Consider the following 13,244-nt stretch of genomic DNA (forward strand, 5'->3'; position numbering starts at 1 on the left):
TCTATAACTTCCTTAGTTAGCCACGAATGGTACGTCGTTCCCCTAGAGTTTTTCTTTCTCACTGGAATGTATCTTTGCTGAGTGTTATGAAATATCTCATTTAATGTCTGCCACTGCATCTCTACTGACATATCCCTTAACCTAAGTTCCCAGTTCACTTTAACCAGCTCTGTCTTCATGCCCTCATAATTGCCCTTAGTTAAGTTTAAAACACTAGCCTTAGACTTACTCTTCTCTCCCTCAAACTGCATGTAAAATTCAATCATATTGTGATCACTGCTACCTAGAGGCTCCTTTACAATGAGGTCATTAATTAATCCTGTCTCATTACACATTACCAGATCTAGAATAGCCTGCTCTCTGGTTGGCTCTAGAATGTGCTGTTCAAAGAAACTGTCCCGAAAGCACTCTATGAACTCATCACCTTTGCCAATCAGATTCTTCCAATCTGTATATGGATTAAAATCACCCATGATTATCGCTGTTCCTTTCTCACAATCCTCCATTATTTCTTCCTGTAAACCCTGTCCTATAGTGTGGTTACTGTTAGGGGGCCTATAAACTACTCCCACAAGTGACTTCTTGCCTTTACTATTTCTTATCTCTGCCCAAACTGATTCTACATTTTGGTCTTTAGAACTAAGGTCATTTCTCTCTATTATACTCATGTCATCCTTAATTAACAGAGCTACCCCTCCACCTTTTCCGAGCTTCCTGTCCTTCCGAAATGTCATGTACCCTTGAATATTCAGGTTCCAGCCTTTCTCATCTTGCAGCCATGTCTCTGTAATGGCTTTCAGATTGTGTATATTTATTTCTATTTGAGCTGTCAATTCATCCATTTTGTTACGAATGCAACGCACATTCAGATACAAAGCCTACTGTAATCCTTTATCCCATTACATAGTCAGAAATATAATCACTGCTGTTGAAAAATTTGCTGTACATAAAAAATTACAACATCTGTTACCAATTAATGCTTCAAGATAATACTTGATGATAATTCTGCTTGTACCACTTTATAATTAGAACTGGATTAAAAATTCTTGAGACCCTGGGCACCAAGAACATTCAGGTTCATCCAAATCCGTTGTACAACCCCGCCCCCCAATCTATTAAAACACACAAGTGTAGTAAAATGCAGGAAGAAATAGGTCCGTTAATAATATATTGTGATGTTAATAATAACATCATAATATAGTACGCTTAAATGAAACCGACCCAGCTGTTGTATGCATTTTTATCTACACTATGGTACGTTTTACTACAGGCCATATATTTGGCTGGGCCCTGGGCACTGGCCCAGTACGCCCACGTGTTAATCTGCCCCTGCTTACAATGAATGTGGCTGTAACTACATGCCTTTAGAAAGCAAATTTACATAAAATATGGAATTTGTATTGTTTAAAATGCACAATGGATATGAGAAGCTTGTTTTGCATTATAATAAAGTCATGGTTTTAATATTATTTTAAAACCACTTCTGTTTGACTTATACTGGTTCTGGAGAGAAATGAATCTCCAAAGCACAGTTTTTAAAATCGTGAACTATGAACTGTAGAATTTCTCATTAAATAAAGCTTATGATTATATATATATATATATATATATATATATATATAAAAAGATTCTGCTTATCAAATGTTATTTGAGGGATTAATGCAAGTGGTTAAGATACCGCATTCAGTAGAATAGTGGTGCAGAAATTCAGAATGTATGTCTGACTGCTGTTATATACCTGGTGATTGGTTACAGAGTGGCATTGGAAGAAGGTTGTCTTTGCACCCTTTCAGCTGGTGATCCATTCTTGGGCCAGGCAAAAAGGGAAAAGAGAAAATGTATGTTTTATAAACATTTTTTACCTCAATCTTTCTTTAAGGAAGTCTAAACTTCCTGTGTTACAAAAATTATCACTGCTGGAGTCAGAATTCCTCTACAATGTGTGTACAATGTTTTAAAAACCTTTGTATCTGATGCTGTAATTATAGAGTAGTTGATTCAGCATAGAAGTTGTTAACGGTTGCATGAAACGAATATTTTGAATGATTCAGCCAACATTGCTAACTGTAGTATAGTAGATTACAGTATAGCTATGTTGACTGAATAATTTAGAAAAGTTCATGCAGTCTTCAGCAGCTTTTTATTCTGTGATGAATGACCCCTTTATGGCCTACTTATAGAAATCTCTGAATTATTCAAAAAATGAATCCAGTTTTTTTCCTTTGAGTAGCTTTCTAATCTGCACTGACTGACCCCTTCACAGTTAGTTAATAATAATCGTTGACTGAATAATCACAGCTAATCATCAGCCTCACTAGATTTATCCTGACAGTAAAGCAGACTGAGACACAGTGGACTGAAAATGGAGAGCAATGATGTATGTTTCCCTTCTTTTGTGGGTTGATCAAGATTTACCTGCTGAGAGTAAATGTTCCACCAGATAGTGCTCTTATACTGCCAAAATGGTGGTGTATTGCAGCCTAAGATCTGTTGTCACGTGGCAGCGTTGCTTATTTTGTTCATTATGTCGTGATATATACCCTGTGGTGGTGGAATCCATGTACGGAATGCAAAAAAATAAAGCTCAACCACTAATTCTGTTCAAGATTCCTGGACAACCAACTCCTAGGCATTTTGAAGTGTTCTTCCATGTGGAAACTGACATTGGCGAGCTTGCACCAAGTAAGTCAGTGAATCTTAGAAATATCATCCAAGGTGCATTTTCAATTTTTTGATTTGAGTATAAATTTATTTGCACGCTTGTTATCTTAGAAGTGATTTCAATATGCAGTAAAACAACCAATTTATTCTTTGCAAAACATTAAGATGCTTTTATACCTTTACCTTTGACTATTGAAAGGGGTTTTACCCCAAAAGCATGGAGATAAATATAGTGATATAGCAATTTTTCCATTGATTCAACAGCTTTGATGCAGGTTTTTTAAAATAGTGGTAACTACAACTTTTGTAAAGTCATTATTTTTTGCACTTCTGAATGATTTAAATTGTGGGAGTCCAGTCCTTGTTCCTGTAAGGAAGGTTTGTGGTGGAATTGCTGATTCTGCTGCTTCCAATATTTTAAAGGAAAACATAATTTTTTAAAAAATTGTTGAAACCAAGCCAGATGTAACTGTGCTGCTAAGTGATGAGCCAGAGGTTTGCACATGAAATGTTTGCGAGCTGCAGATTTCTAACTCGGCTAGGCTGTTGGGCAGAGGTGCAGAGCAGAGTAAGGAAAATTGAAGGGCAAATCACTCAGGCTGCTGTTATGCATCTCATAGTTACTGATTCAAGGGTTTGGGAAAAGGGTACTGCCTTGCTTTCTTAGCCAGAAATGATGCATGGCGAGTGGAAAGCCAAAAAAGGAACAGAGTACAAAATACAAAATAACAGAAGATAAAAAATACTGCATGTGAAAGAGAGTAGGAACATTCCTCCACCAGGCTTGATATATTTTCTATTTACAGAGGTAAAAAATCATTCATATTGCATAATCCTGCAGCCTCATTTCCATATCTGTATTTAGTAGAGGGACAAAACCCCCCTGATGGATAAGTCATCATAAGGAAAATAAGACATTCCAACACGTGCTAATCTAAAAACATTAATTTAGCAATACCATTGCTGGAGAAATGGCATTATGCAGTGAGGTACCAATGTGCAGTGTCAGAGTGGTAACACCCAGGTTCGATCTACCATTCCACTAGCTCCTGACCTCAGCCACCTTGCTGCAGAGAGCAGGAAGTGCTGAATGAATGCCTGGAGAATGAATCTGATGGGGATTCAAAGGAGGTCACTCCAGTCACCTCATCATTTCTGATGCAGAAGGTGCATGTCCTGGAAGAACCAGTGACTGGAGAAAAAGGAGAGTGGTGAAAAAAGGCTGAGTGTCCTTGTAGAATAATACATTTGCCCCAAAAGAAACTTTTTAAAAATTGACTTCCTGTAGAGCAGGAGTCATTAATAGTTTTTGTCTTCATGGGCTACATAGGTGTGTACCATATTCCCATTGATTTCCATATATCTTAAATTACTGATTTGAACAGATCTTGGTGATCTGATTTAGGATTTATCCAACAATAAGGCAGCATGCTAAAACAGCCCTTTCCAAATGTCCAACCACACAAAATTCAAACAAACCTGCAAGTAAGAAATAGAAGCACAAATACCCAACATTCAGGGCCAAATAAGGCCCTGGGACAATGGGTTGGATACCCCTGCTTTAGAGAAATGAGTGTAGGTCACTATTTTGTCAATAATGTCTAATTTAAAGCAATACTTTTTATGCAACTTTTTATGTTGGTTCTGTATTGGTGTTGTTTTTGATTATTAGTGAGCTCACCAAATACTTTACTAACGTGTTTGTACTCAAAGAAAGTTCAATAATCAGTGTTTGCGTTGAAAAGTGATGATAGGGAGATGATTGTTTTTGTCTTAGATATACAGTTTAAGCAACATAATCCTGAAGAAAGAACTTGCATTTATATACTGCCTTTCATGTCCTTAGGAGTCCCAAAGCACTTCACAGCCAATGAAAGTACTTTTGAAGTGTAGGCACTGTTGTAATGTAGCATCTGCTAGCATGGTCTCTGGCACCATTTAAAGTAGTCTCTCTAGCCCTAAAATAGATGGCAATCAAAATATACTCAAACACTGCACCCCCAGGCTATGAAACTAGCCCACCAAAATCAGCTTCCTCTCACAACCAAAAGTGTTGGTCAGTGACCCTCCACTGAGGGATTCCCTGAATGATATGTTCAATGCAGTGGCTTCAGACATTGAAAGTTGGCTATAACACATGACCAGTTTTGTTAAAATGATTCTTTCCCCTGGTAATCATGGGTTTAGCCAGGATGGTCCATATCACAAGGCTTTGATTCCAGTTCTGATGTAGACAGATTCAGCTTTGCAGAAGTAATGAAGGAGGCACTTCTGCAGGCCCGAACTCTGTTGGAAGGTTGGCTCTGAAATGTTTTGTGATCAGTTCAGAGAAATTCCTATTATTCCCAATGCAAGACCTGCCCTTTCAAAGAGCCTAGTCTAATCTTGCAATAACCACTTCTTAAGTTGTGATAGCCTTGGCTCAGTGTTAGCACTGCTGCCTTTGTGTCAGAAGGTTGTGGCTTCAAGCCATACTTCAGAAATGAGCACGTAATCTAGGCTGACACTGGAGGATGGGAGTGATTGACCAGCAGAGCTTAGTGGGGTCAGGAAATGAGCAGCTGCATTTTGGACCGGTTGTAGTTCATGGAATGTGGACGAAGAAATAATTGAGTCTGGAGGTGATAAAAGCGTGGATAACGGTTTCATTGAATTTGGGGCTAAAATAGGGGCGGAGGTGATCAATGTTGAAGAAGTGAAATTAAGCAGTCTTTGTAATGGAGAGAATATGGGGTTTGAAGTTCAGCTCAGTATTGAATAAGATGCCAAGGTTGAACATGGTCTTGTTGGATCTGAGTGAGAGGCCAGGGAGGGGGGATGGAATCAGTGTTAATGGAGCAGAGTTTATGCTGAGCACTGAAAATCGTGGCTTAAGTCTTCCTAGAAGGAAGTTGTAACTCATCCAAGACTTGATGTTAGGCAAGCAGCCTAAGAGCATCATAGCAGTTGGGGGAGTGCCAAGAGAAATGGTGGACAGGTAGAGCTGGGTATCATCAGCATACATATGGAAGCTGACCCAATGCTTGAGATGATGTCACCAAGAGGCAACATATAGAAGAGCCAAAGGAAGGAGCCAAGGATAGATCCTTGGGGAAAGACTGAGGCAACAATGCAGGCTGCACTCAGATAAGTAGAAGTGGAACAACGCAAGGGCTGCCTCACTAAGCTGGACGATGGAAGAAAGGCGGTGGAGGAGGACAGTGTGATCAACAATGTTAGGCGGCATTGTTCATAAGGTCACAAGACAATTACAAATGAGGGAGAGCGTTCTGAAAACAGCCACTTATGCCATTTCATTGGGGTTCTGCCAGTTTCCACTGGAGTTACGGCAGGAGACTGATAAACCCCTGCAGAATTTCAGGACCACTATGTTATAGGGCTTTCCACAGTCCACTTGGGATGTTATTTCCTCAAAGGAGTTGGAGGTTGGTCAGGCATGATCTTCCTCTTCTGAATCCATGTTGGACACTATTTTCTAGGCTACCATTGTACAGATACTCCTGATAATTGATTCAATTTAAATGGAATGGAAAAGTCATTCATTTTACTTTGATTAACTCTGTTTGGGATGGGCATATTATTCATGCCTTCCCTTATGAATACTTAAAGGAAGTAATCAATCAGAATATCAAATGTCTTGTGCTTATCCTCAGTTTCAATTCGACATTGGAGGATGTAATTCATATGGACAGCCATGTTGCTGTTCCATGAGTGAATGCCAGACTGGAAAGATTCAAACAAGGAATTTCTGGAGTGATGGGCACAGAGGTGTAAGCAATGACAAACTTTAGAACTTTAGAGATCAGAGGGAGGTTAGAGTTGGGACAACAGTGAGAGTGGACAGATTAATTGATGGTGAATAAGAGTAGGAACAGCAGGGGCAACTACATGGATGATCCAGATCTTGAAGATAAAAAATAAGGGAGAAGGTCAGCTCTAATGAAAACAGTCACTCTTCATAAATGTAACCCCTCATGCCTGGTAATATTTTAACGGATCTATGCAGCATCTTATCCATTGCTTTTAAATCCTTCCTATAATCGGGTGCCCAAAACTGAGCACAGTAGTCCAACTGTTGCCTAAATCAGGTTTTACACAAGTTTAGAATTATTGTCATGCTATTGTATTGTATGCCTCCAGAAACAAAACCAAAGATTTTGTTGTTTGTCTTTTTAATAGTCTTATGTACTTGCACTGCCACCTGTGTATCTGCACATCAAGATTTTTCTGCTCCTCTATTCCATTTAAAATCATAGATTGGACTTCTTTCAGTATAGTCAGTGATCCAACATTTTCTACCTTCCTTTTCCAGTTTGTCCAGACCCAAAACATGTGCCTGATGGGATTTCTTCTCCACATAGTACGAGTTCTTCAACTACAGTTGCACAAAACAAGCTGATCTCTTCTACTCAGCAACATACCAAAAAAGCACTAAAACAGGTAAGCTTAAAGCAATTGCAATAATCTTGCATTGAATTTCTTTCCTTTTGAATTTGTTTGGGAGTTCCGCATGATAAAGGGAAAAAGCTAAATTTTATTTTTTGAAAAAGAGCCAATTGTTTCTGCCTTAGAAACTTATAGATGAAAAATATTTGGATTCAAAAACAGTCATTTTATTTTTATTAGTGAATACCTCAATTCATGTTGTCAACTTTTTAGAAATCATCCATAAGATATTAATGCCTTTTTGGGACCAAACAGCATGTCATCTCTTCTGTCACAGTCTTCATTGCTACAACCATGAATCAAGTCATTTACTTTTCTGATTTTAAACATTCAATTTTCTGCCACTTTTCTCCTTAAGTTTGGGGAGGCTTCAGATCTGCAGGTCATTCTGTGTGTTCTCCAAAGCTTCTTCACTCCTTAGGAAATGTTGTAGACATTTTTTTTACTTAATTTAATTATATTTCCTCATTTTGTTGCCATGTGTCAGTCAGTTTGACTCTTAACCAAAAACCTTTCAGACTCTGGACCATTTACAGTGATGTTCCTCCTCCTTGGCCAAAGCTGTTACGTTCTTTGTGTTAAATGTTTTATTTTCATCCAGCATATTCGGTGAACTTCAGATCTTTTGTTTTAGGTGGGCTGGCTACATTTTTTTGCCCTAAAATATATGATCTCAAGCTATAATTAAAGCACAAAATAAGAATGTAAGAAAATGTTATGCTGACCAGTTTTGTATATTTGTATAATTTAATCTATCATAGACTCTACCAAACCTATTTAATCTTAGGAAAGAGATGTCTAACCATAGATAAAATATATGAAAAAAACTTGATTAAGTTTATCTTTAATGCCACAGGATAAGCAAGCAAAATTCATCAAATTTCATCAATTTAACATTTCACCAATATTATTCAATCTTGACCAGAATCATTCCCCAGATGATATTGCCATGTTTCTAGGATTAAAGAACCAATGTGTTCTACACTTACATATAATAATATTAATAGCATTTATATAGTACCTTATCATGTCAAACATTTTATTCAATGAACTATTTTTGAAGTGCAGCGACTGCTACATAGGTGAATGCAGTAGCCATTTTGCACCAGCAATATCCCATAAACAAACAATGAGAAGAATGTCTGATAATCTGCTTTTTAGTATTATTGTTTGAGGGAGAAATACTGAACAGGAAAGTGTGAGAACTCAATGCTGTTCTTCAGAGACTGCCATGGGATCTTTAACATCCACCTGACTAGGCAGATGGGACCTTGGCATTACAATTTCTAGAAGATATCACCTCTGACAATAGAGCACTCCCTGAGCACTACACTGGAATATCAAGCCAGATTATGAGCTCAAATCCCAGTATGGGGCTGTAGCCCAGAAGCAAGAATGGTGCCAACTGAACCAGGCTGGTACACAAAAGTGTACATTTATCCTTGTACAATCTTCAATCCTAATTTTACACACACAGTTAATTTATTTTTTAAAAAACCTGCGTAATCAACATTTCATTAAGAATTCCATATATATGTTATATTCTCAGGAAGAAAAAAATCTTCTAATGTCTAGTTTTGCTTCATATTCTTATTCTCTAGCTCATTGCAGTCCAAGTTAAATAATATGCTTACATCATGCCTCACTGCATCATGTCCCTCTCAACTTAAATGGAGTAGAGGAGCAGAAGGTTTAAGAAAATGGCCACCACCACCTTCTCAGGCAAACTAGAGATTGGGAATAAAAATGCAACTTTGCCACTTTTAACCACGTCCCTAGAACAAAAAAAAAGTACGTAGGTCATTAAAGGTGGCTGCATACATCGATAAGACCATTAAAAAAGAGAGACAGATCCTTGGTTTGTGTCTCAAGGCATAGAATTGAGTAGTAAAAAGGTAATATTGAACTTGTGCAAGACCTGAGTTAGAATGCATCTGGAGTATTGTGAACATCTTTGTGCCAACCATTGTAAGAACAATTGAAAAGCAATGGAAAGGTGCATGGATTCACGAAGGTGTTACCAGGGACAAATGATTACATATAAATAGTAAAAGGGTGGTTACAGGAAGGGTGGGGCCAATTAGGGACCAAAAAGGAGATGATCTTGTGGAGGCAGAGGACATGGCTGAGGTACTTGCATCTGTCTTCACTATAGAAAAGGATGCTGCTAATGTAAAGGAGGAGGTATTAGAGAAATTGGATAGGATAAAAATAGATAAAGAGGGGGTACTTAAAAGGTTGGCAGTGATCAAAGTAGAAAAGTCACCCGATCTGGATGAGTTACATCCTAGGTTGCTGAGGGAGGTAAGGGTGGAAATTGTGGAGGCTCTGGCCACAATTTTCCAATCCTCCTTAGATGTGGACATGGTGCCAGAGGACTGGAGGATTGCAAATGTTACAATCCTGTTCAAAGAAGGGGAGAAGGATAAACCCGGCAACTACAGACGAGTCAGCCTAATGTTGATGGTGGGGAAACTTTTAGAGACAATAATCCAGGACAAAATTAATTGACACTTGGAAAAATATGCGTTAATAAATGAAAGCCAGCACGGATGTGTTAAAGGAAAATCATGTTTGACTAACTTGATTGAGTTCTTTGAAGAAGTAATGGAGAGGGTTGATGAGGGTAGTGCGGTTGATGTCGTGTATATGGACTTTCAAAAGGCATTTGATAAAGTACCACATAATAGACTTGTCAGAAAAATTGAAGCCCATAGGATTAAAGGGACAGTGATGGTATAGATATGAAAATGGCTAAGGAACGAAAGCAGAGAGTCATGGTGACCAGTTGTTTTTCGGACTGGAGAGAAGTGTGCAGTGGTGTCCCCCAGGGGTCAGTGTAGGGATCATTGCTCTTTTTGATACATATTAATGACCTGGACTTGGGTATACTATGTTCCTACGTATACAGGGTATGATTTCAAAGTTTGCAGATGACACAAAATTCAGAAATATAGTAAACAGTGAGGTGAATAGTAACAGACTCCAGGAGGACATAGACCGACTAGTGCAATGAGCAGACACATGGCAGATGAAATTTAATGCAGAGAAGTGTGAAGTGATTCATTTTGGTAGGAAGAATGAGAGGCAATATAAACTAAATGATACAATTTTAAAGGGGGTGCAGGAACAGAGACCTGGGGGTGCACATACACAAATCTTTGAAGGTGGCAGGACAAATTGAGAAGGCTGTTTTTTTTTAAAAAGGCATACAGGATCCTTGGCTTTATAAATTGAGGCGTAAGAGTACAAAGCAAGGAAGTTATGCTAAATCTTTATAAAACACTGGTTAGGCCCCAGCTGGGGTATTGTGGCCAATTCTGGGCACCACACTTTAGGAAGAATGTCAAGGCCGCAGAGAGGGTGCAGAGGAGATTTGCTAGAATGGGACCAGGAATGAAAGACTTCAGTTATGTAGAGAGACTAGAGGAACTGGGGTTGTTCTTCTTAGAGCAGGGAAGGTTAAGGGGAGATTTGATAGAGGTGTTCAAAATTCTGAAGGGTTTTGATAGACTAAATAAGGAGAAATTGTTTCGACTGGCAAAAGGGTCGGTAACCAGAGAACGCAGATTTAAGGTAATTGGCAAAAGAACCAGAGACGACATGAGAACATTTTTTTTTACACAGCGAGATGTTAAGAGCTGGAATGCACTGCCTGAAAGGGTGGTGGAAGCAGATTCAGTAATAGCTTTCAAAAGGGAACTGGATAAATACTTGAAGGGGAAAATATTGCAGGGCTGTGGGGAAAGAGCAGCAGAGTGGGACTAATTGGATAGCTCTTTCAAAGAACAGTCATAGGCACAATAGGCCGAATGACCTCCTTCTGTGCTGTATCATTCTAAGAGTCTATGATTTATGAAGAGATTTGAAAAACTTGGGGCATTTTCACTACAGCTGATAAAATTGAGGAGCGACCTGAAAAGTTGAGGCAAATTGTAATAGATTGTTCCCGCTGGTCATCGAGATGATAATGAGAGGGCATAGATTTAGGATAATCATGAAAAGAATTTAAATGGTGGTTAGAAAAAGTGTCTGTACGCAGAGGGTGATTAGTATGTTGAATTCTCTACAACAAAACCGGAGGCCAGAAATTGTTTTAAAGGGAATGAGACAGTTGCTTTAAAAAGAGGAATTGTAAAGATATGGGGAGCAGCACGAATGTGGGTTTTGACTACGTGGCTCATGTGGAGAAAGACACCTGCACAGACTTAGTGGCCAAATATCACGTTTTGGTGCTGTTACACTCCATGATTCCATCCCTCTAGGGTATTGACCACCCAATTACTACTGCATTCCTTTACTGAATTGCTAATATTCTCCCCCTTGAATCGTCTCCTGTTTTTTGATGTTATTGCAATCCAAGAGTCTAGACAGAGTAGATAGAGAGAAACTATTCCCATTGGCGAAAAGGTCAAGAACCAAAGAGCAAAGATTTAAGGTGATTGGCAAAAGAACCAAAGGTGAGGAAAAACTTTTTTACACTGCGAGTGGTTAAGATCTGGAATGCACTGCCCGAGGGGGTGGTGGAGGCAGATTCAATCATGGCCTTCAAAAGGGAACTGGATAAGTACTTGAAAGGAAAAAAGTTGCAGGGCTACGGGGATAGGGCAGGGGAGTGGGACTAGCTGGATTGCTGTTGCATCGAGGTGGCGCGGACTCGATGGGCCGAATGGCCTCCTTCCGTGCTGTAACCTTTATATGATTCTATGATTCATTCAATGGTGCAGCCCAGGGTCCACATCCTACCAGAGGTAGGCAATGTTCCAACTTGTCGGAGAAGCCAATTTGCTCTAGGCTCTAGCCTTTCCCTCCTTGCTTTCCCTGACCTGTGGGTGGTCACAAAACTTTCCTCTGTCTCAGTGGGGTGTCGACCTTCTGAAACTCTTGCTCTAGAAACCTCTCTTGCTCCCTAATGTGTTGGATTGTCGTCAACTCAGCCTCAAGCTTTGAGATCTTGAGCTCAGGTAATTTCATTTGGAGATAGTTATCACAGATGTGTTTGTCCAAGTTAATATCTGCTACTCCTATAATTGATACTAGCTCAATTGCTAAATTTAAATCTGAGATAGATAGCTTTTTGACAATCAAAGGTATTAAGGGATATGGGCCAAATGCGGGTATATGGAGTTAGATCACAGATCAGCCATGATCTTATCAAATGGCGGAGCAGGCACGAAGGGCTAAATGGCCTACTCCTGTTCCTATGTTCCTACTTGAAGGTTTCACAACTTGCAGGAACTGCACACCACAGACCATTCCTGTGTCTTTCGGATGAGAAATTAAATTGAGGCCTCGTCTGCCCCCTCAGGTAGAGGTAAAAGATCCCTTGGCACTACTCAAAAAAAAAAAGCAGGGCCTCAACCAGCCTCACTAAAAAAAAAAAATCAGGTTATCTGATCATTTATCTCATTGCTGTTTGTGAGATCTTGCTATGCACAAATGGGCTGCCATGTTTCCCTACATTACGTGGAGATGCCGGTGATGGACTGGGGTTGACAATTGTAAACAATTTTACAACACCAAGTTATAGTGCAACAATTTAAAATTAAAAATAAAATTGTTGGACTATAACTTGGTGTTGTAAAATTGTTTACAATTCCCTACATTACAAGAGTGACTACACTTAAAAAGTACTTCATTGGTTGTGAAGTACTTCGAGATGCCCTGAGGCCGTGAAATACAATATATAAATGCAGGTTTGTTCTATCTTTCCGACCAAATTAGATCACAAGCTAGTTTTTAGCTGATCGGTCAGCCCAACTATACAGTAGATTAATTGAAGCCGAACCAGTGACTAATGATCTTCTACTACCTGCTAACTGCCAATTCACTATGAGTTTTACAAGTTTAAATTTAAAGTTCAGTTAAAGGTGGGGGGGGAGCACACACAAAAAACACTTACAGAAGTTCCACTCTCCCCTTCAATTATGACCAATCTGACCCTGCTGCTCACTTAAACTGAAGGTTCCCCATTTCAAAACCAGACTCCTGAGGGTCGATTTTAGGATGGCCAAGCGGATGCGTTCGTCGTGGGCTCCGAAAATTCAGGATTCCCGGGGCGGTTCCAGAGCCGGGCTCCAACCCACCTACTTCCGGGTTCTCCAATGACGCGCTTAGATGCGCGCACAGCCCCCGCA

At 39.4% G+C, this 13,244-nt stretch overlaps 1 protein-coding gene across 1 annotated transcript in view; it reads left to right on the plus strand.

The window, feature by feature from the left end:
• LOC137314470 (putative Polycomb group protein ASXL3) overlaps positions 1-13,244 on the plus strand; it is a 247,221-nt gene that overhangs the window by 40,166 nt on the left and 193,811 nt on the right. Inside the window, exon 5 of the mRNA XM_067979807.1 lies at positions 6,974-7,101. Within this exon, the coding sequence (XP_067835908.1) occupies positions 6,974-7,101 (128 nt within the window). The remainder of the gene's footprint in view (positions 1-6,973; positions 7,102-13,244) is intronic.

This window comes from Heptranchias perlo, chromosome 3 (assembly GCF_035084215.1).
Source record: "Heptranchias perlo isolate sHepPer1 chromosome 3, sHepPer1.hap1, whole genome shotgun sequence".
NCBI classification, from domain to species: domain Eukaryota; kingdom Metazoa; phylum Chordata; class Chondrichthyes; order Hexanchiformes; family Hexanchidae; genus Heptranchias; species Heptranchias perlo.